Below are 23,521 nucleotides of genomic sequence, written 5' to 3' on the forward strand. Positions count from 1 at the left end.
CACCCTGTCCTGGGCATGGACCTGAAGTGGATTCCTAAATCACCTAGACAGGCTTCATATCACAGTTAACTGAGACCACACACACACTGCTCGAGTTTGGGTCTGATACATAATAGCAGATGCAAAAAACTGGAGAAAGAATCAAGCAGTGATGGGAAAATGATTCAGGCTTACTTCAGTCTCGTCTTGGCCCTAGAGACAGGTCTGGGGCAGTTCACTACTGCCCCGGAAGTCAATGCTTTTATGTTTAAGTGTGTTTCCTAGTACTACCGCACAGTGCAAGGAACCCAGGAGGGAGCCTATGATAAGAAGTATTTTGTTACCTTTGTAAAATTAAGATCAGATTTTGTTGTGTTATGTTTAAAGTGATCCCGGCACTGGTGTGTGGGTAAGGCCAGTGAAGTCTACAGAGCTGCCGTTACCTGTGAGAGAGGGGCTTTCTTCCAGGGTCAGTGGGCGGATTACAAGCCCCGACAAACTGGATTCTCTCCAGCTTCACCCAGGTTTGATCTGAGGTACGGTAAAAGCCTCCATGCTCCACCATCTGAGGAAAGCAGGAGCGTAACACGTTAGGAGCAAAATGTGAACAAGAAATGCTGAGAGAGTGAGGGGGGGACTTGTGGCTATAAACGAACCTGTCTGATGAAGGATATGACCCTCTGTGTCCCGTATTTATCCATGTCTGGCAAGTTGATTTCATCACAGAACAATACCAGCCACTTTCCAAGTTGAACAGGAGCCAAAACGACCCCGTTGGGTGTGCGTCTGTACTCACAATAGTGATCAAAAGTCTTCAGCAGGAGCTCCGGAGTGGTAGCGCTTGAGAAGTTAAGACCCACAACCTTTAGACAAGAAACAAATGAAGTATGGTAAGACCAATCCCGTATTTGAACACCAAAAGGCCTGCAGCCCACCTCCTGGCCTCTTTACCTCCATGTCGGGCAAGGCCCGGAGGGCGCTGAAGAGCGTCATGGTCTTGCCGGACCCGGGAGGGCCACACAAGACCAGCGGCTTGTGCTCGGCCAGCCAGGTGTACAAGAGGGCTTCGTGGCGGACTGTGTCCAGAGTTGGCACGACGACGTCAGGGGCTGCCACCTTGTGCGTCTCCACTTCAATCTGAGGCACCTTGGCCTGCCATGGCGACCACTCTCCGCTGATGGACACCTATACATGGAGACAGGGTGCAGGTCACCCTGGGACCCATGAGCCTCCTCACTTACATACAAATCAGAGCTTTTGGGTTAGTCTGCATTCCTTACACTGCATAAAACTAGAAGGACAAAATCTTTCTAGGAAATGGAAAGATTAAGTGAAAGTCCACAGTGAGGCTGTTCCAGGATGAACTGAACCAAGGTGGCAAGAATCAAGGAGGAAGCCTGCGACCTCCACACACTTACTTCATAGTCAATAATAGGTATGTTGGGTGCAGCGGGCAGCGGCACAGTCGTGATTCTCCTGATGTATTCACCCAGCTCTGCTCTCATTTTCAGCCGACTGTCTCCAGACAGGGACCAGAGAATGGCATAAACCAGATACCGCTATTGAAAGGAAGTAAAATCTCGTTTTTTATAAAATTTCAACAACGACAATAAAAGAAAGACATTTATAGCATTGTTAACCTTACAGAGAGCAGCTCCTAACATTCTTGGATCGTGGACGCCACCTGCACCTTTCCCAGCCCCTCATGAAATCCTGACCCTCTTCCCAGGGAAGAGGACACACCCAAGTGGGCACACCGTTTTAGGAGGTTCACGGACCCCAAGGCCACCCGTGGACCAGCGCCCCAGTAAGCTCTGCTTCCCTGCGGTGCAGGCACTTCCTGACCTGAATGTAGCGCTCCAGCTGCTCGATCTGCATGGGGAAGTCGGGGTGGTTGGCATTGTACTGGGCCACGTTCCGGCACGCCTGGTGCAGCATGGAGAAGAGCGAGCCCAGGCAGCGGAGACGGGTCAGGTCCATGATGTGCTCCAGCTTGAAGGCGTGCTCCAGGGCCTTGGTGACCAGGCCATTGGACGTGAAGTATGGCTGCATGATTGTTGCTGCATCCCTTTGAATCTACAAGAGGGAGTAAATGACGCTTAATTATCATTTCAAAAAGCCTGGAGATTTTCATCTATTCTAAATGAGGCCCAGGAGAGGGTTGCATGACCTCTGAGAAATAATTCTGTGGATTGGAAAAATGAAGAATGAAGCTTCAATGACCAATCCTTATTCCTTCATCCTGGTGGTTCTCAAAAATCATGCTTCCTAGGATCACTGGTTTTCACCATTGAAATGGAAAAGGGCAGTCTCTCATCACCTTGCAGAGAAAAGTAAGATAACAAAGAATTCCTTAAATTTTCCCACGCACGTCTTAACGTTGGCAGCTGCAGCTGCTGGGCTTCCTTAGAAGCTGGTTTAAGACAACACTGATTATGTAAACCTCTAGTGAGTGCTTGACTTCAACTGTGAGGAGTGACCATCCGTGAACACGGCTTCCCAACACTCAACGCATGTGAAGGTGCCAGCATCCTCAGGTGCTGATCTGTGGCCCCACTCCGTGGAGTGGCGACGGCCCATGTACCTGCAGCATTGGGGAAGCAGCCTCTTCTCCCTCGTCTTCTTTGCCCTTGCGCCGACGCTGGGCCTCGTCCTCCCCCTCATCCAGGGGGATGCTGCGCAGCCTGGCCAGGAAGTTGTTGAAGATCATGTCCGTGCTCAGCACATCCTCACTAAACCAGACCATGCCGCAGCGCGACACCGTGGCCAGGGTAGCATATTTCAAGTCCTGTACTTCAAACATTATTCGCACCTTGAGAGAAAACATCAAGCAGATTTAATGAGTTAGGTTTGGTAGAAACGTGGATGTTAAAATTCTTTTACCTATACCTGTATATACATTGAAAGGGTGATTTAAATCTAATTTTTCTGCACTTACTTTAAAAGCAAAATATCTTCAATTTGCATCACTCTGCAACATCCACCAACCTCTCTCCACAAGAATTTGGGCAGGAAAAGTGGGTGTAGTGGGAGAAGAGCAGGTGAGACCATGAGATGAGCTCTCGGTGGGACAGAAGCAACAGCTCCCTTGAAGGGGGCATCAGCAGTGAACACGCACCCGGCGCTTATCCTGGGCCAGGTGCTGTTGCATGCGCCCGTGCCTGAACCCACACAATCCTCACACCACCCCTGGAGGTAGGCATGCAGTGTCTCCATTTTACAGTTGGGGTTGGGTACCCTGTCCAGGTCCCACTGCCAGTAGATGGTGGGGCTGAGATTTAAACCAGAGGGTCTGATTCCAGAGCCTTAACCTCGGTGCTAACAAGCCTCACAAGATCAATCTTCTTCAGACAAGTTAGAATCTACTGGATAATGAGCTACAAGGAAAGAACCTCACAAGTCAAATCAAGACATGAGTCTGAGTGAGCGCACATTTTCAGACAGGCACTAAGCACCATGGCTGGTTTCTGAAGTGACAACGACCACCAATGCTGACTCTTTGTGATAAAGGCTCAAGTTCACCAGCTGCTCAGGCCAGAAGCCTTGGAGTCATGCTCGACTCCTCCTTCCTCTCACACCCACCCCTAGTCCATCAGCAAATCCCATCAGCACACGCTTTAAATTACACCCACCACTCAACCACTTCTCAGCACTTCCCCTGCCGCCAACTCCTCCAACCTACCCCCACAGCTGGGCTGCCACAGACTACAAATGGTCCCCTTGCTCCCACTCTGCCCTCTTCAACTACTCTCCAAACAACAGCCAGAGGGATTTTTTTTTTTTTTAAAGATGTTTTAAATTTTTATTTATTTTATTTTTTTCCCTCAAAGCCCCAGTAGATAGTTGTATGTCATAGCTGCACATCCCTCTAGTTGCTGTATGTGGGACGCGGCCTCAGCATGGCCGGACAAGTGGTGCATCGGTGTGCGCCCAGGATCCCAACCCGGGCCACCAGCAGCGGAGCGTGCGCACTTAACCGCTAAGCCACAGGGCCGGCCCCAGGATTTTTGTAAACAAACATGCTACATTGCCCTTGAGCCAGACTCTCCCATGGCTCCTGACTTGCCCAGGGGGCCAGGTCTAGGCCTCAGAATGACCCCCAGGTCCGCCCTCATCTGGCCCCCATATCCTCCCTACTCTCACCCCGACTTTTCTCCCCTAGTTCTCTCTCCACACCAGCCAATGCCCCTGCTCTCCTCGCACACACTGGGCACACTCAGACGAACCTCCTGCTATCTGTCCCTCCACCTAGGATGCCCAGAAGCCCAGAGGGTTTACTCCTTCATCCCCCCGAATCTCTGCTAAAACCACCACCTTCTCAATGAAGCCTACGGGACCCCCTTTCTGACAGTGCAACCTCCACCTCTCACCAACATCAACGGCTCTCTTCCAGCTCATTTTCTCCTTAGCACCATCACCATTTATCTTGTTTGTCTGTCTTCCACATCAGACGTAAGTCCCAGGAGAGCAAACACTTTGTCTACTTTGTTCACTGCTGTATCTTCAGCATCTAGAACACGGTCCAGCACGTGACAGTACTCCAAAAACGGTGGGTCAAAGTACGAATGCAAATCCATGCCAGACCTGCTCACGTTTCCCGATCTGTTAGGTGGTATGTACAGGACCTGTACCAGATGCTCATTTCCAAGGGACAGCCTTGAAAGCTTCCATATCTAAATTCCTCACCCTGTCACTTCCCAGATGTATAATAACTTCAGAAATCCTAACTACAACCCTTACAGGGTTGTAGGAGGGTTAATGAGAATTACGGAGTGTGCTTAATAGCTAATAAATAGTGTAAAGTTATTAATAAGTCCCATGAAAATATTTCTCACTTGCCATAGGAATAGAAAAAAATTTAGTAAATAGAGACTCTGACTTTGAAAATTATTTACACAACTGACTGCTACTCTATGGAAACTGGAACCTCACCTCCAGAGCTGTACTTCGCTAGCACATGAATTTCAGTTAGAACAGAATATTAACCCATGACACACAAAGAAGGCTATTTACATTGGGGGGAAGGCTGAGGCGCTCTCCATTTGGCAGAGTTAGGAGCTTGTTGTCATCCAGCACCGAGTTCAAGTTCTCAACCCACTCAGGATCCACATCGCCGTCAAAGACAATCCACTGGCGCTTCTGCAGCTCGCCTCTCACGTTGTCTATGATCCTGGTTTGGAAGGATTTTAAAAGAGCTGTTGACTACCTCAAGATTTTAAGATTAAAAATGCTCACTCTATAATGGTTTCTCAGTGAATTTTTAATTTGTTCAGACTTTAGCTGGAAAAATAACACATACTGTTGTTATAAGTACAGAGTAGCTAGGTCCCATATTCGCTGGAATGCAAACACTGATCAAAGTGAACTTACTTTCTCAGAACATGTGTGAACAGCCCATCTGTCCATTCCCTGGTGTTGGGGTCCAGGGTTCCGTAGAGGTGGTCTTTGCTGATGGCCTTGGGGTCAATGATATGGGCCACACCTTCCACACCCTCAAGCCTCTCCAAAGCCTTCAGAAGAACACGCCAGGCCATGCTCTTCCCACTTCCCGAAGGCCCCACCATCATCAGGCCATGGTTGATCTGGGTGATCTGATAGAGCTGGAGAACCTGCAGCGCCAGAGAGACCAGCATCACAACCATTCAGGGAAAGACCAGGGAAGGCTCTTCAGCCACTTTTCATGTCAACAAGCAAGAAACGTGTTCTATGAAATCTTAAAGGCAAGTACAAGAAATTTTTAACCAGAGAGACATTACACAGGCCATATCTACAATAATATTTCAAGAAAGGTTTTAACTAAACTGTAGGGAGTTCTTTGATAATTCAGGAAGGCTGGGAGGCAGAGTAACAGGAGACGCTTACCAAGCTACCTCAACATAAGATCCCCTCCAAGGAGAGGAGAGACCAAATGGATGAGCCATTTGTTTAATCCAGTTACAGCATCTCTCAGGCTCAGTATACACCACTTGTATAAATAATAAACTTTGTCTTAAATGAATCTCACAGAGGAAGGAAAGAAAAGAAGCCAATATAGAATGTAAATCTTGTATTGATTAGCAGATTTATGTTGCTAACCTATGGTACTGGAAAAGTTTTGTAGATAGAACTTTTACAAGCATAATCATTTTCTATTATAATCCCATCTTTAGTTAGCATTTTCAGAGAATGAGGTATACCACATAAGTGAACTGTTCAGGTAAGTTTTGCTATCTCTACACTTAAGTTAAGAAAAAATTCAAATAGGCCTTGGGGCAAATCTTCATAAACCAGATGATGCACCTCCCTGGCCTTCGTGGAACGATTTCCATCAAACGTGGTTCCCCCCAGTGGCCCACGTCCATTATTACTGCACACTGCAGCCAGCAGGGTCTGTGAGGGCGCCAGCCAACAGAACAATCCAAGGTACCTTTTCAACCCACGTTCCACCAACTTCTTCTCCATCTCCATACGTCAGATACATCTCCTGGCACACTTTCTTCAGCTCTTCTCGAAGTGCCGTCATTTCACCCCGGTGGTACTGGACTCCAGGGAACACATCCGACAAGAGACTGAAGAGCAGCGGGATGTCTTCTGCCACCAGCTTTGGCACCATCGTCTCACAGACGCTCTGTATCAGAATCTACATGGGGAAAAAATCCTGAGCTCTGAGGGGCAGGGCACCCGACTCACACATTCACCGCTCTATTTCCAGAAGGTATATGATACATGACTGTTAAGTGAACAAAGAGTGTGATTCAGCACTGTCCCACATTCACTCACTCAATTTACTGTGTAAATGTAGTCTCTTCTATTCATTCCAGTACATGTGAATCGCAACGAACTCTCCAGTCATGACTTAAATGTTGAAAAGGTAAATTTAAATAATGTTTAAGGTTTGACTGATTAAAAAACATCTGTACAAACCTCTTGTTCAGGTAGATTTTCTGCAATTTCTCCTTCATCAACTGCTTCACCTCGTTCTTCTTTCTCCCTCTTTATCTTCTGAATTCTCTCCCTCTTCACGTTACCAGCACTTACCAGCACACTCTTCAGAGCTCGAAGACCAAAGTCATAATGGCTTTGAGAAGAGAGCTGCTCATCACATAGTCTAGAAAGGAAAAGGTTTTCTTTAAAAAGAGTAAACTTCAAGCAATAAGAGCATGTGTCAAGACATCAGAGATGGATACTCTGAAAGATGTGCCATAATTACAGACATACACTCTAAATGGCACATTTAACACTCGCTAGAAACATGACCACGAATAACCCTAAGTCACTCACTTAAAGAACGGGACGATTTTGTTGGCAAGAACTTCGGCAGTGCGGAAGCCCTGTGAGTACAGCATGACCTGGGCAATCAGCTGCCGGTCGGGCTTGGTCATGGCCAAGCTCCGGAACAGCTTCTTCAAGTTGTCTGGAAGGTTCGACCTGCCTGCGTAGCCAGGGTTCATGGTGATGAAGATGGCCATGTCTGGGCTCACCTTGACTTGTTTGTTTAGCAGCTCACAAGTAATGGGGGCAGAGGCTGAAAACCAGACGATGGTGTTAAGACTCATCACGTTCAAAAACCATTCTAAAATCTCCCTAAAATTACAAAGCACCCATTTTCACGCCAACCTCGTAAGCCCAGGACTGCAGGGAGCTGCTCTCTGGCCTTTCTGCAGGCACTCCCCAGGCACGTGTATCCACCCTGACCGGGCAGGCCCCTTTTCATACACCTTACTTACACAAAAGCTGTCAGAATGTGGAACAGAATAGGAACAAACATCCTATTTGTGCAATATTGTGCGTCACAAGGTCAACGCAAGAATAGAAATGCAGTCCAACAATAGTTGCATAAATAGAAACCAATGTTGTGACACAACTGATTGGCTTAGATCATAAGAATTACCCTTTCCTAGGACCATCCCAAAACAAACAAACCCCTCTGCAACTCGGAACCACTTAGGGATAAAGTGTGTTTACTCCATAAGACAACATCAAGCACACGGGTAATTGCTTTCTTTGAGACTCCTTTTGTTTTTAGGAAGTCTGGCAAGTTGTTTGGTGAGACAAGTTACTACTATTATGGAATAAAAAGGAACATTATGAGTTCAACTGTGCACATAACCTATCCCCCATCGATGTATCTACTTCCTCCAGCACCCCCCTCTGCCACCACCTCACAAGCCTGGGCTTTGTGTGGAACAAGGTGGGTGAAGCAGCCCTTGGAGCCTCTCAGAACAGGTACTGCTGTTGTGACAGAGGGCTCATTCCCAAAGCTCCACGGTAGAACACTCTACTCTGGCCACACAGGTGGCTCAGAAGGCTGGCTCTCTGGGGAGGAAAAGGGGAGCACCAAGGGCCCACACCAGCCCAAACAATGCATGGCAGACACGGCAGGAGGGAGCACAGAAGCATAAGGGAGCACAGGGACTCTAGTCTACCTGAGGAAGGACTGCTCAGGTTGGGGCTGCTCCAGGACGAGGAGTGAAAATTGCTAATGCAGTATTATCCTGGGTCTTACCTTCCATCTTCAATCACAACTCACCACCCTGCCTGCAACAGTGAGTCCTGGGAGCTAAATTAAGTTCTTGCTCATTTCTAATCAAAGAGGCGGCAAATCAGGCCACAGTGGAATTTCCCTCCCTGTCCTCTAAATAACTTTTAAAGAAAAAGAGAAGTCTTACTCTTATCATAGTTGGGGTTGGAATGCTCGCGCAGCGCTTCCTGAATGCACTGCACCTGCTGGGACACGGCTGAAAGCATCCGCTCCTCCAGGCGGTTGAACTCGTCAAAGCAACCCCACGCACCCACTTGGCAAAGCCCCACAAAGATTCGTCCCATCGCCTGAAATGGAAAGAAAGAAGGAAGCTAAAAACTACCTGCCTCAGTGCTGGCTTGACAGGGCTCAAATCCTGGCAATCTGTCTGACCTTGGGCAAATCACATCTCGAAACCCACGTCTCCTCATCTTTGAAGTGAGAATAATACCACCTCCCCCTCAAGGTGATTGTGAAGGTGAAATAAGATTCACAGGTGAGATGAGCGGCCTAGCGCCTAGATGCAGCAAGTACTTCATAAACAATAGGAATTATTAGCGGACAGATGTATCATACTTTTTCCTCCTTTGCCAATGAAATCCTAATGACAAAGCTGTTATTTTTCTTCTATGGCTTTTTCTTGATTTAAAAAAACCTTTTCCATAACATTTATTTATTCCCAGACCCAGGCACTATTTCTTTAAGAAACTGCCCTTTAAGAAAAATGATGTTACACTAGAGAGTTAACTTTGAAAATAGGAAGCTCAAGTCAACGTCAAAGCACATATGCTGGCTACCTCACACAGTTCAGAATAACACCCATCCCTAAAGGTCTCAGAAGGCCAGATGAACCACAGTGAGCTACTGGGCCAGCGGCTTTGAGAGGTGCAAGAACTGTCTTCCCAACCTGACCCTCTCAGGCCATTAGATTTTAGTGGATCCTGCAAAGCTTCTCACCTGGAAATCAAAGGTTTCATCACAGTTGAAAACTAAAACAAAGCGTCCAAGCTGATGGCCAAGAGCTTTGACAGACTCGGTCTTCCCAGTCCCAGCAGGCCCTAGTATTTGAAGAAAAGTAACTGAGTACTTGAGTCATTACTCAATTAGGAACATATCTTCAGCTTTAAGAGAATTATAAAAAGCAATTTGTTTATAAAATCAAAGTGGATGTAATAAATGCAAACAATTTCGAAGTAAATTAGAATGTAGTAGCCATGTAATTAAAAAATATATTTAAATCATTCACTTAATTTTTAAAAATTACATTTACTCTCTGATTCCATCTGTCCAGGTTTGTGGAGTAACTCACCGAATGGGGACCCCCCCAGCCTGGCCTCCAAGGCTTGTGTCATTGTCAAATAGCAGCGGTCGGTGAGGGGGGTCTGGACCAGCTTGTCCTGCACACCGAGGTACTCAAAGCCATAGTTAAATTTGGCATTTGCCATTTGAATTGACAATTGCTGCAACACGTCAGTTTGCTTAGGGTCAAAGTAAAATCGCATCTGGCTCAGCCATTCAAAAGATTTGGCATTGTCAATCTTGCTTTTGATCAAGGACCTCGTAACATCTCTCTGGTGAACTAACTCTGTAATCTGAAAAAAAAGTCACTTTCAGAGTTCATCCTAAACTCAAGTAATACAGTGCAGTCTCTAGGTGTGTGGATTATTTGGTAGACTTAAATTGAGGTTCTAGGTCCAGTTCCAGTGGCTTTTAGAAAATACTCGAAAACGCAAATTCACTTTTAAAAATGTTATTCATGCAATGCGATTAAATAGAATTAAGAGCTGCAGCAAAAACAAAAGAAACAACAAACAAAAGTAAAAAGTTTCACTTTAAGTAAAAACTCTGCAACTAGCATAAAACGTGACAGGAGAACAGGTGTCTCCATCTTAACAGTCTATCTCCTGCACACTGGGGCGCAAAGCCCAGTAACAAGCAATACTGGCTCAGAGCCATGCCGAGCAAGCCGGGCCTCCTGGCACCGCCTCGGGCACCTCTTTGGGAAGAAAATGATGAGAAAGAGTAAAGACTCTGACCGAGGCTTAGCACTTCCTTTTTATCAGGCTGATGTATATATAACTCCTGTGTTCCACCAAGATTATCTTTCAACAGAAACAGAGAGCCAATACCCACCCCAGAGTTTATCAATATGACATCTCCTTTTCCCCCTAACACCAATTACACTATTTTTCAAGCATGATTTAACTGCTTGAGTTGAAGGCACAAGAGCCTAACTGGCAAGGAATGAGTGGGGCACAGGACTAACCAAGTGCTCCAGCTTCCGTCGTCGGAGTGGGGGCTGCTCCATGAGGACTGAGTCGGCCAACACGTTGAGGGTGACCTCCACATTGCTCAGCACAGAGTGCAAGGGAGCCGCATCGCCGCTCCCACCAATGCTGCTCAGAGCCGTCTCCACGTTTTCAGACCAGGCTATCTGGGCTGACAAAACCACAAGCTGGGCCTGAAAGACACAAGACATGAGATCCAAAAGGACCATTTTAGAGATCAGTCTGTGCATTTACCTTTAGACTATCTCACGTCTACCCTACATTACCTGATATTTATCAATCCAAGTGATGTAGGTATTTGGGTCAATTGAAGTTGCTTTACCAAAAATCTCAACTTCTGTAACAGACTCAGCAAGAAGTTTAGCCAGCGTGACTCTCATCTCCTTTTCTACCAGTGTGAGCCACTCATTGATTTTGGGATGTTCGGTAATTGACACAGGAGTTTTAAACATAACCTGAAACAAATAAAATTTAAGAATTAATATGTGCAAAAAACGGGAGAGAAGTCTTCTTAAGTTCCAAACATAAATTTAACTACCTCCTCTCCTTCACGGGATGAAATGCCCAAGACAACAGAGTTATCCTCATTTAAGATGATGCTTGAAACTCCAGCAAACATTTTCTTGAAATGTTTCTGTAACTTAGCTACATTCTTGCTGTTTCCAATGATTTCAAGCAAATCTTCATCACCCACAAAATAGAACCTAAAAAGAAAGCAGCATTCAACTTGCTAAAATGTTCTATATACACAAATGAGGTGAATCAAGGCAAAACTTCAAATTGTAGGAAGGGAAGGTGGATGTGGATGGTGGTGGACAATCTCCAGCCTGAACTCAGATTACATTCACATTTCTTCCAGCCTTCAGCAAAAGATACACACTTATCTAATGAAATACTGCAGAATTCAATGGATTTCACATCATTAGCCTTACTTCACGAATTCATTTTTTTAAAAATCTGTTTGATTCACACTAAGCAAACTATTCAGAAAGGAAGAGATGTCACTTAGAAAATAACCAGAGCTAAATATTTAAGAGATGGAAGCTGCCTGAGAGGGTGGATGATAGTTTAAATGAGGCTTAATAAACACATCCAAGGTAAAAAACTAAGGATTATTCATTATAATTAGGAATTAATGCATGAAATGGAAATGGTATTCATTAAATGGACCACTGGTAACAAAACTGTTGATGTCAAAAGTGACCAACACAGGCGCCCAGAAGGGGAGAGGAGGGCTGGAGGAAAGCACAGCTGAGACTGAACTTCCTTCCAGCTCGAGTCAGCGATCTCATAACTCCCTTACCTGGGGAAAGACGACCGCTCTCTCTCCAGGTATTCTCCCAGTGCTTTCTGGATCTTTCCTAGCAGGTCTGCCAATCTTTCCAGAGACCTCTGCACCCCCTGGATGTTCAGAACATCCATAACAAGGGGAGACTTGGATACTTTTTTCATTAGAGCCAGAAACTCCGTGCTGATACTATAAATCAAATGAAGACCGACGTTAGCTGTTGTGTAAAGAGTGGTTACCAGCCATATCTAATCTTCAGTTCTTCAGCTCCCTGGCTAGAGGCCATACCTCTGGAACCGCTGGGTTTCCACTGGCAGCAGGTGCTTGATATCCGCACTGCCCGTAAAGATGCCTTCCAGGTAGACCCACCGCCTCTGCACGTCGATCCACACGTCAAACAGAGCCATGATCCGATTCAGTTTGTCTTCCCAGCTCAGGGCATCCTCTTCAAACACCTAATGGGCAGATGGAAGGAGAGCCCAACCACTGAACTTTTTATTCATAGATATGCCAAAACTCAATAAAAATGCAGATTAAGATCCCATCAAGTTATTTGACTCATTTTAAAAACCAGGCATCTGATAACGCTGAGTCAAAAAGTATTATTACAAGGAAAGTGCAGGAGAACGCTCTGATCAGGGAGGGAGTGGCCCCACCAACGGTACCTTGTAGTACGGGGAGAGCTTCATGGCGGAGACACTGTTGATGTGCTCCTTGACCTTGTTGAAGAGGTCATCCCAGCCGCGGATCAAGCGACACTTGTTCTGATAGTTAACCAAGTCTAACTCATAAGTATTCCATACTTCTCTTATCTGAATGGAAATCAGAAAGAGGTGTGTTATCAATATGTGGGCATTCACCAGCTGCACAGCGACTAAGTGTTATGGGGACAAAAAGGACCACAGATGAGGCTGTGTTTTTACACAGTCAGATCTATGTTACAGCCTGAAAAATGACATAAAAGTGGCTGTCAGTCTAATCTAGTTACCTGCTTCAAAAATTCTTCCAAAGCCATCTCTCCTTGTGCCACAAGCAGCACATCCTTGACAACAGCTTCATTTTTCTGCAAGTCAACGTCCCAGATTTGGCCAAGGGTTAGCTCAGAAACAACCCAATTGACATGAAGCCTTTTCATCAACTGTTTCCAATGGCGATCTTTAAGTGCTTCAGATTTCAACTCGATCACCAACATATTTATCTGTGGAGAGAGTACGCAAAGTTACCTATGCAGCTGTGTTTCTAATGGACATCCATGACTGCAGCACCAAGTCACCTACCTTCAGATAACCTTTCAGAAGCCTCTGGACAAACTCATAGGACGCATACTGCCGTAATCGTGCAGGGAAGTTTTTCAGCTGATTCAAGAGGCCATCCAAATTTTGTCGAAGCTGTCAAGAGAAACGCAAGATGATATTCAGTTTGCCAACACTCCTTTAAATGGCAAAATATTTTTTTCTTTTTTTTTTTAAAATTTTTATTTATTTATTTTTTTCCCCCAAAGCCCCAGTAGACAGTTGTTATGTCATAACTGCACATCCTTCTAGTTGCTGCACGTGGGACGCGGCCTCAGCATGGCCAGAGAAGCGGTGCATCGGTGCACGCCCGGGATCTGAACCCGGGCCACCAGCAGCGGAGCACGCGCACTTAACTGCTAAGCCACGGGGCGGGCGCGGCAAAATATTTTTTAAAATGGGTTTAAAAGAAATTTTACATTAGTCTGGATGAATAATGTAAAATGACATGCAGGACATTAAGTGACATTTTGTGAACTTACAATAAAGTTCCTTGTTTGCCAAGTTTCTAAGTCTATAACCATTAATACATGAAGATATACAGAAATGTCCATTTTAACTTGATGTACCTTTCGAGGCTGTACCGAAACCCATGGTTGCTCCTTCATCTGATCGATTTGCTCCCAGACCTTAGAAAGTTCTGACCAAACACCTTTGAGGTCCTGTAATTCTTCTAAGGCCACCTGTGATTAAGAACAGTAAAGCAGTTAAACTTGGGAAACAGAAATCATCTCAATCAGGCAGGGCCCTTGAGATGGCCCAGGTCAAAGGCAGAGTCAGGACGAGGAGCCACGTCCCTGTCTCCCCAACTAGTGGGGTTCATACCTGGACTCGCTCTTCGCTGCCGCTGAGAAGCCCTGTATCTGTCAATTCCAGCGCCTCCTTGGCCTTGGCACACTTTTCTCGGTCATCCTTCAGTCTGCCAAACTTCCCTTCATATATGGTGAGAGCCTGAAGTGCCTCCTCTGGGCGAAGATTGCCCTGAAAGCAGGCAAAGCGCAGAGAATTGCAGTGCCAGGTCTCGGGAGAGATGAATACTTTGGCCCTGAGGTTGGGGAGGGAACCTGCTGGGCTTCTGGAAATGTGTGATTCCTTGAATATGTCAACATTTGTAAACATCTAACAAGATGTACACTTATGATTTGTATACATTACTGAACGGAACTTTCACTTCCATATCTTGACATAATAAAAATATAAATAAGAAAGATGGAACACCTCTTGAACTCAGTCACTGTCTCACTAAAAATCTTGGGAGATAGGAAGAGACGAGTCAGGGCAGACCTGGGCCTGGAGTGGGACACTCCTGATCCAAGGGGACAAGGCTCTTGTGGGCTGCCAGCCACACCCTCCCTGATATACACAGTTGTTACATCAGTTACTGAGAGAAGAATGAGAAATGAAGCACTGTTCTCACTGGAGATGGCCTCTACGTCAGCATTAACACTGTTTACAGACTTCCTTTCCATTTTAACAACTTGCGATAATGACTACATAAAACCTCACAGTTTTCTACCAAAGCAAAATAGCAAGTAAAATTTCAAATAAAACACATTACTAGCTAGGTGAGGTAATGAGAGAGACTCAATTTTGGTGATCAGAATCTTGCCTATTAATCAGTACTCACTCCCCTGCTAGAGCCAGCATTCTGCATAACCCACGGTAGTGACGTTAGTAAAATCAAGACCTTCTTAAAACAGGGGTCTAAAAGCAAAATTAAACACAAAGTAAGACCTTTGGGCCCTGCAGCACAGACAGGACTGAGAGCAGGACGGAGCCCTGACCAGTTGATCGTGGGAGGCTAAATCTGCCACGGGGCCTGGTATGGAAACTTACATCCCGCAACAGGAAACCAGATTAACATTCAGAGTACTTTAACATCCTTCTCCTTTTTCTTTTGTCTATGTTTATATGTAAGTCTCAATAAATACAATTTGAATTCTGCCCCACTAAACCAACTATGCTGTTCTCTACTTGCTTGAGCCTTCCACTCTCTGTCCCCTTTGCCTCAACGCTCCCTCTGGCCATGTGCATGACCCGCCAGCCCCCTCCTTCAGGTCTCCACTTCAATGTCACCTTCCCTGCGGCCTTCCCGACAGAGCAGTAAACCACTAACACCCTTCTTCCTCCCGGCCCTCCTCACTCTTCCCCACAGCACGTATCACCATCTGACTCAAAATACACATTTTCCTTGTTCATCTTTTATTATGGAGTGTAACTCCACGAGAGTAGGGGCTCCTGTCTTCGCTGTTCACTCCTGTATCCCACTGCTTAGAACACAGTCGGTGCTCCATAAATACTTGAATGAACCAAGAAGACTGGCTGTGGCAAGTCCTGGGTGCAGAAAGGTTTAATAACTGTAGCGACGATGACAGAGCCTGCCTCCCCACAGCACAGAGCAGCAGCTGCAGCGTGAGGCTTCCTGTGTCCATGAGAAATCGAAGTCTAATTTTTGAGCATGTTTAAGAGAATAACTTAAGAAAGGAAAAACTTTAATTTTAAAAACCATCTCCTGACTAAATTTCAATTGTCACAAAGGGTTCTGGGTAAAAGAGGTCTAAGTTGGCTTTCATATTTTCAAATACACTATCTGTAAGTACTGCTGTTTTAATTACAAAAAGGAAAAACTTTCTTTCTTGGAAAGCTAAGCCACAGCAAGGCCTTTTACATTGGAAACAAAAGACACCACACTGCACTGCTGGTTTAGGAGAAACTCCTGGTGCACAGTGGGGCGAGACTCACCGTGACAGGCTTGGTTTTCTCCCAGTCTGTCAGCAGGTCAGTGGTGCGGCTTTCCACAGCTCGGTCCTCCTGCACGATCTTCATTTGCAGGTTTGCCACCTGCTGCTGAATGGCAGAGTCTTTCCGCCGCATGATGTCATTGAAGGCCCCCCACTCTCCCTCGATGTTGTCAATATACAGCCAGGAAGGCGGGAACTGGAACCTCTGCTTTTCCAGCAAGCGCTGACCATTGCGGTAGAGCTTGGAGAGTTAAAAAATAAACTGAATTATTTCTTCTATAACAATAATAGAAACTACTGTCAAATTCCCACAAAAGGGAAGACACTCTGTGGCTACAGAACACATAACATCAATACATTTGCTCTTCTCCAGAAACCTTCCATCCTGAGAGTACCATGGTCAGAACGCAGCACATCCGAGAGCCTGCCACAGCTAGTCCAGTTATTGTGAACTAGTTATTACAGCCCAGATGGCCCTGAATAGGAGCTACGTACACTGGAGCTGTGTTTCACTCCCTCATCGCAAATCATAAAACGGAAATTCAAGTCTGATGACTTGAAGATCAACAACTAAAGTAAAATACTTCAAAAGACAAAAAGCAGTGGTTCTCAAACCTTGATGTACCTAAGAATCACCTGCAGAGCCTTTTAAAATGCAGATTCCCAGGATGCACTGGAACAAGCACAGCAGGTGGGTACGATTAGAGGATCTACGGACTGTACCTGAGAAACAGTGCCTACAGGGCTGATGGTGAGAATTTTAACCCTTCATAGAGCTCACCTCAACTTGTTTTTCAAACTGCTTGATCTTCCGTTTCAAAGACTGCACGTAGGTGATGAAGGTCACCGCGTCAGAGGTGCTGGCCGTGTCCACCGAGTGCTGCTCCAATTCCTGGCGAGACTGTTCAAAGAGAGCAGAGAATTTTAACACAGAGCCAAGGTTTACCAGTAGACTAGTTGTGCCGGCAGAATCCTGCCTCCTCACCTTTGAAATCTGGGAATGGAATTCTGTCATGTTGGATCCGAGCATCTGCCCAAATTTGCTGAGAACCTCCTTATGCCAGGAGTCGTACTTCAAGTTCACCTTAGATTGTACCTGCAGGTGAACGAGCACACGACAGATCATCAGTTCTTTCACGCTGGAGTGTTTACGCTTCAACTTCATTATAGTCAAACAGACATGCTGCCTGTATTGCTACCTCGACGTCTTTCACTAAAGCAGCAGAGCTCACCTTGCCGTAATCTATAACCACTGGTCCAAACTCTTTCTTGGTTTCCGCATTGTCAAAAGTCCCCCTGGCCTTCCTTATCTGAACCAAGAGAGCTTGCCATTTGTTGAGATCTTCCCCAAGTCTGTTGTAGATGTTTTCAGCTTGCATATCCCATAAGCACTGATACTGAAGCCAAACCTGCATATGAAAAACGTAGTTAAATAATATAGTTTGGCCTTTCGTTTTGTAGAAAATTAATATGTATTTGCATATTCTGTTAAAAAGGTTCATGTTCTCTCATCACCATTAGAAAAATTCTCACTTCAAATTCTCAAAATTCTCATATCAAAAAAGAATAAAATGTACTGTTCTCCAAAACAATAGTTAATACCCCAGATGATTTGTCCTACTATTCATTCACTCTTGCTTTAAAATAAGCAAACGTGGGGGGGGCCGGCCCCGTGGCGTAGCGGTTAAGTGTGTGCGCTCCACTGCTGGCGGCCTGGGATCGGATCCCGGGCGTGCACCTATGCATCGCTTGTCAGGCCAGGCTGTGGTGGTGTCCCATATAAAGTGGAGGAAGATAGGCACGGATGTTAGCCCAGGGCCAGTCTTCCTCAGCAAAAAGAGGACTGGCATGGATGTTAGCTCAGGGCTGATCTTCCTCACCAAAAAAAAAAAAAAAAAAAAAGCAAATGTTATCTAGTGAATCTTATTACACATAGTCAAGACCTTTTAGCTCTATGTTCACTGTATCTCATACTCCTAAGTGTCTAAAACAGACTTATACGACATATTTGAATGAATTCAGAAGCTTCTCACCTTGACATACTGCTCGACTTCAGTGACAATGCCCATGACTGCAGAATAGGACTCCTCCAGGGCAACGGGGCCATCCGGCATCCGTGTTAGAGCATTCCGATAGAACTTCTCCTCTTCAGTTAACTCGTAATGTACGCCCACCTACCAAACAATGCCGCAAGTGAACACAAGTAGTTTGTTCAAAAAGGTTAACCTCAGAGTCACCTTTCACTTAATTAAATGAACTGAAAGAACAGCTCACGATAAAAATGGCAGTTAAGGGATAACGTCTACTCACGCCAGTCACAAGTAACCAGAAGCCTACTTCTATTTAACTCATCAAACCAACAAAAGGAATATCAGATCAACCACAAGCTGGAAAATGTGGTGTCACTAATGGCACAATGCAAAACCAGTTAAAGAGCACACGGAGTCTACGGAGCAGAGGGCACGGCGCGCCAGAGCAGAGGCCTCGCAGGGCTTAACTCTCCTCTGAGAGGGGAAGACTAAGGCCATGTCTAACAGAACGTGAGATTACCATGACCAAGTATTTACACCAACGCGGATGATGGAACTGATGACTCAGTCATTCATTCATTTCAACGATTTGAGTGCCTGTTATATGCCAGGCACCTTTGTAGATACAATAAACAGACAAAAATCTCTGCTCACAGACTTACATTCTATGGGAGGAGAGAGACAATTAAGGAAAAAGCAAAACATATAGAATGTCAGATGGTGAGAAGTACTACGGAGAAAACTCCTTTCGAGTATTAGGGAGTGGCGGGTGGAAGAGGCTGTATTTTAAATAGAGAGGTCGGCAAAGGCCTCACTGAGGAGATGACATTTGAGCAGAGACCAAGAGGAGGGGAGGGAGGGAGCCATGTGAATATCAGCTACCAGGGATTCCAAGCACAGAGATCAGCAAGTGCAAAGGCCCAGGGGCAAGAGTCTGCCTGGCATGTTTTTTTTTTTTTGTGAGGAGATCAGCCCTGGGCTAACATCCGTGCCCATCTTCCTCCACTTTATATGAGATGCCACCACAGCATAGCTTGCCAAGCAGTGCGTCGGTACGCACCCGGGATCCGAACTGACGAACCCCGGGCCGCTGCAGCAGAGCGCGCGCACTTAACCATTTGCGCCACCGGGCCGGCCCCTGCCTGGCATGTTTGAGGAGACCAGGAGTCCAGTGTGGCCAGGGCAGAGCCAGTGAGGGAGAAGCAAGAGCTGAAGTCAGAGAGGCCACAAGCAGCATATCCCGTGGGGCCCAGCAAGCCACTGTGGGACGTGGGCTTTCACGCTGAGTGAGACGAGAAGCCGTTAACGGGCTCTGAAAAGAGCAGTGTCAGGACTGACATACAATTTAAGACTTACTCTGGCTGCTGTGTTGAACATAGATTTTAAGGAGCAAAGGCAGATGCAGAGGAGGGAACTTTAACAATTCAAGTGAAAGATGATGGTACCATTGGGCAGGGGTGGTAGCAATCCATATAGTAAGAAATAGATTGGGTTAATTTTGAAGATAGAGACAATGGGAGTCAAGGATGATGCCACGATTTTTGGCTTGAGTGGGTTGAAGGACGGGAAAGGAAAGACTGGGGGAGTTGCAAATTTGAGGGAGGGGGATTGGAGAGACATGTCCAGTTTGACACGTCTATGAGACAGTCACGTGGAGATGCCAAGGAGGCAGCTGGATAGACAGGTCTGGAGTTCAGGATAAAGGCCAGGCTGGAGACATGAACACAGAGTTGTCAGCAAACAGCTGATATTTAAAGTTGACAGCCTGGACAAGACACGGAGAGAGTGCGTGGCTGGGTAAACACTGAACATTTAGAGGCTGGGAAGAGGGAGAACAAAAGAGGAACCAATAAAGGAGACTGACCAGCGAGGTGGCAGGAAAATCAGGAGAGCTGAGCAAAAAAAGTGTTATCAAGGAGGAGGGCGTGCGCACCCCTGCCAAATCCTGCAGCTAACATTCTCAAGGGCTGAGAAGCCCACCACACCAGCAGGGTGGAGACCCGGTAATGGTGAGCAGACAGCGCTGGCTGAGCAGTGGGCACAGCCTGAGGGGAAGGGGCCCTGGAGCAGCCCTGCAGACAACTCTCCACGTTTGCTACCAAGCAGAGCAGAGAAATAAGATGGCTAGAGGGGAACAGGGGTCAAGTTTACTTTCTGACAGGAAGACTCAGAAGAGAGGGAAGAATTGCTGAGCAACACAGTGAGAGGGAACGGGATCCTGTGCACAAGAGCGGCTGGCTTCAGTTTGTTAAATTTGGAGATAAACAAGAGAACAATGCAAATAGAAACACAGCTGGTTAAAAGCTGGAGAAATATGACAGGAAACATCCTCAAGATTGCAAATAGACTCCTTGAGGGGCAGGAACCAGTACTCACACATCAGTTCTGATTAGCTGGACATTGCCAAGTTTTTGGCTAAGCATTGCCAAGACTGAAAGTCTACAGGTGGCTGCTACCTTGAAAAAACCTGAAAAGAACTGAGCTTATGTTCATAGTTAAAAGAGAGATATTTCCTAATAGGATCATTACTTTCCAGAAGAGCCTGTTTTAACAGTTTGCAGAAATGTTGTATTTGAAAACCACTGGTCCTGTTTAGCAGTAATATTGCCTAGTGGCCAGGGACTAAATGGTCTTTTGAGTTTTCCCCTTGCTCTAGAAGTACATTAATCCAAGTACATTATATCTTGGATATGCTTTAAACTAATCTGGTGGTGGGGGTGGGGAAAGGACTATAAATTAAACAAAATTGGCCACATGTCGATAAATAAAACTGGGTGCTGTGAGCTCGTGAGACTCCTTTTACTTTTGCGTACATTTGCAAATTTCCACAATAAAGAGAGGGGAAAAAAGAAGCACGAATTAAAATTCCCAAAGAAGTTCATGGAGGGTATTTCTAAGACACTACTGAGACCAAAGCTGCAAACACAACTATTTGGAAAAGTAACTATTGGAAAAAAAATGTGAGGTCACATCAAGCTTCCTCTTGCTTTCCCTTAGAATGCTGAGCCTGTGGCCTGGAGTTTGAAGACTCGTCACAAGTTTGTTTAAAGATGCATAGTGGAGAGGTGGTGTCCCAGAGCCTAGAGGAGGCCTGGTCATGCTGTGAGTCCCTGGAAGGCTCACCTGGTATCTCTGACTCTGGATCCTGGGGAGAGACAGCACAACCATCTTCCAGGCAAACATCTCCTGATACAGCTTGTACCTGCACTCTTCAATTGGCGGATTCAAATAGATGACCTGATTGGTTATTCTTAGCTCATGAACGACATTCTGTAAAAGAAAGATTTCATCTCTTACTCAGCAACCTATTTCAATAAAATGGTTTTGATATATAACACTTTCTCTAAATTATTAAACTACTTCAGTCTAAACCACAAGGTCTATTACTTTATTATTAGACACGGTCTTCTGCAATTTCATGTTTGTGGTCTGTGGCCCTCCCCAAAGGATTTTAAGAGGGCAGGCACCGCTTAGGTTCCTCCTGAGTCCCCCGAGCCTGGGTGTAAAACACACAACAGGTGCTCAGTGAAGTCCCATCTGATTTGATGCGCATGATGATCTCTCGACACGATGACTTTCAGATCCGAGAGACCAGTGACACGAGGCTGGCGGTAGCTGGCAGACATGCCGCACTGATGTAGGTTTACAAGTCGAGCTAAGTCTCTGCCACCTGCTGGTGCTTTAAACTAACCAGGAATTCCAACTCAGTCTCCACCACAGAATTGTGTCAACGTAGACCCACTCACTTGCTTTTCTGCATCTCAGTATCTAAAAAAGTATGCTCTGGGGATGAATATCTGTAATACTCGAAAGTGAAAACATTTTTCAAGCATTAAGAGAAAAAAAATGAAAAGGTAAAGTCTGGGTAGAAACAAAAAAAGCCAATTGTTTCTCCCAGATCAAAGTTTTTATTTGCACAGTTCTCTTGGGCTTCTGTTTTATGAGACTTTTTTTATTAATAAATGTAACACAAATACCGTAAACTACATAAAACAAATGCCTGGCTTAATGAATTTCTGTAAAGTGGACACCTTTATAATCACTGCCCACGTCAGGAGACAGGACCTATTTGCAGAGTTTGAATTAACAGAATTACTGAATTTTCTAGAAAGCTTACTAAGCTCCCGTTGACCACTCCCCTTCACAGAAATGGCAACTAGGTGGCTTGGAGATGAAGACTGCTGTCCAATGTATTGACCACTGTGCTACTGCAGTCTTCCATGAGACTTCAATTTAGATTTTGGTGAAAAGTTACATTTTAGTGCCACAGTCTGAACTTTTACTTATAGATTATATTCAGTTCTTGAAATGATTTCTTACATTTGCTCCGTAAGCAGAGACTTGTTTTTCCACCGTAGGTTTTCTTCTAAAATTTATTTTGCATTTTTAAAAAACTTCTGTCTTTGAAATTATCTTAGACTTATAGGAGAATTACAAAGAAAGTATGAAGTTTCCATATACCCTTCACCAGCTTCCTCTGATGTTAACATCTAACGTGGTACAATTATCAAAACAAAGAAATGAACACTGGCACAATGCTAGTAACTAAATATAGACATTAGTCAGATTTCCCAGCATCTAATCCAGGACACCAGGTGTCACATCTCCTTAATCCCCTCCAATCTGTGACATTTTCTCAGTTTTTCTTTCTTTCTCTCATGACCTTGACACTTTGGAATAGTACTGCTCAGGTGTTTTGTAGAATGACTCTCAATCTGGGTTTGTCTGATGTTTTTCTCATGGTTAGAATGAGGCTGGGAGATCTGGGCAGAGACCACAGAGGTGAAGCGTTCTTCTCATCACATCGTACACACAACACCGCGGTGACACTGACCTTGATCACCTGGGTAAGGTGGTGTCTGCCAGTTGTCCTCACTGTAAAGTGGCTTTGTCCCTGGTACTTTTTAAGGGGAGAATTTCTTTTATTTCCTAGCATAGGAAACACTCACTTTGATCTTGGGCTCTCCACCAGGCTTGTGACTGACTTGCGGTGCATCCGTATCCATGTCAACTTCTGCTTTATCTTCTGCTTGTCCAAGAAGTACCTGGGTCCAAGCTCTTAGGCCAGCTTGTAGGCGAACACCCAATATTCTTTCAATCTATAAAGAAAGTAGTGGCGAAGATCAGTGTTTCTTCCAAAAGTTAGCTCACAGAGCACGTTAAACAGAAGACAGATGTTTCAGGTCAAAAATAAACAGTCACTAACTATAACCCTGCATCTCACTCTGTTCTCAGTTTCACTCCTGTCCCTTTTGCACAGCCTCATATAACTCGAATCCATTAGGCTGCGTTCTCCAGCTGTGGGCTAACTGAATCACCAACCTCCTGACTTATAAGTGACAAGAAGACTAACGCAAATGCAGCAGATGCAGTTAAGGTCTGGATATTTGTTTAATATAACAG

At 45.4% G+C, this 23,521-nt stretch overlaps 1 protein-coding gene across 1 annotated transcript in view; it reads right to left on the minus strand.

Annotated features, from left to right (window-relative positions):
* Positions 1 to 23,521, minus strand: part of DYNC1H1 (dynein cytoplasmic 1 heavy chain 1) — a 74,044-nt gene that overhangs the window by 28,095 nt on the left and 22,428 nt on the right. The window contains exons 10-40 of the mRNA XM_004434264.3: positions 23,068 to 23,217; positions 21,242 to 21,388; positions 18,122 to 18,262; positions 17,321 to 17,497; positions 17,074 to 17,184; positions 16,870 to 16,989; positions 16,090 to 16,329; positions 14,173 to 14,328; positions 13,917 to 14,030; positions 13,333 to 13,443; positions 13,044 to 13,253; positions 12,721 to 12,867; positions 12,344 to 12,510; positions 12,071 to 12,244; positions 11,306 to 11,471; positions 11,034 to 11,222; positions 10,746 to 10,940; positions 9,789 to 10,071; positions 9,437 to 9,537; positions 8,628 to 8,787; positions 7,240 to 7,483; positions 6,883 to 7,066; positions 6,386 to 6,598; positions 5,350 to 5,588; positions 4,993 to 5,149; positions 2,564 to 2,791; positions 1,825 to 2,055; positions 1,398 to 1,538; positions 931 to 1,164; positions 636 to 842; positions 423 to 544 (exon numbers count right to left, since the gene is read on the minus strand). Coding sequence (XP_004434321.1) covers positions 423 to 544; positions 636 to 842; positions 931 to 1,164; positions 1,398 to 1,538; positions 1,825 to 2,055; positions 2,564 to 2,791; positions 4,993 to 5,149; positions 5,350 to 5,588; positions 6,386 to 6,598; positions 6,883 to 7,066; positions 7,240 to 7,483; positions 8,628 to 8,787; positions 9,437 to 9,537; positions 9,789 to 10,071; positions 10,746 to 10,940; positions 11,034 to 11,222; positions 11,306 to 11,471; positions 12,071 to 12,244; positions 12,344 to 12,510; positions 12,721 to 12,867; positions 13,044 to 13,253; positions 13,333 to 13,443; positions 13,917 to 14,030; positions 14,173 to 14,328; positions 16,090 to 16,329; positions 16,870 to 16,989; positions 17,074 to 17,184; positions 17,321 to 17,497; positions 18,122 to 18,262; positions 21,242 to 21,388; positions 23,068 to 23,217 — 5,459 coding nt within the window. The remainder of the gene's footprint in view (positions 1 to 422; positions 545 to 635; positions 843 to 930; positions 1,165 to 1,397; positions 1,539 to 1,824; positions 2,056 to 2,563; positions 2,792 to 4,992; positions 5,150 to 5,349; positions 5,589 to 6,385; positions 6,599 to 6,882; positions 7,067 to 7,239; positions 7,484 to 8,627; positions 8,788 to 9,436; positions 9,538 to 9,788; positions 10,072 to 10,745; positions 10,941 to 11,033; positions 11,223 to 11,305; positions 11,472 to 12,070; positions 12,245 to 12,343; positions 12,511 to 12,720; positions 12,868 to 13,043; positions 13,254 to 13,332; positions 13,444 to 13,916; positions 14,031 to 14,172; positions 14,329 to 16,089; positions 16,330 to 16,869; positions 16,990 to 17,073; positions 17,185 to 17,320; positions 17,498 to 18,121; positions 18,263 to 21,241; positions 21,389 to 23,067; positions 23,218 to 23,521) is intronic.

Source organism: Ceratotherium simum, chromosome 24 (assembly GCF_057802395.1).
Source record: "Ceratotherium simum simum isolate JZ-2026a chromosome 24, ASM5780239v1, whole genome shotgun sequence".
In the NCBI taxonomy this organism is placed as follows: Eukaryota; Metazoa; Chordata; class Mammalia; order Perissodactyla; family Rhinocerotidae; genus Ceratotherium; species Ceratotherium simum.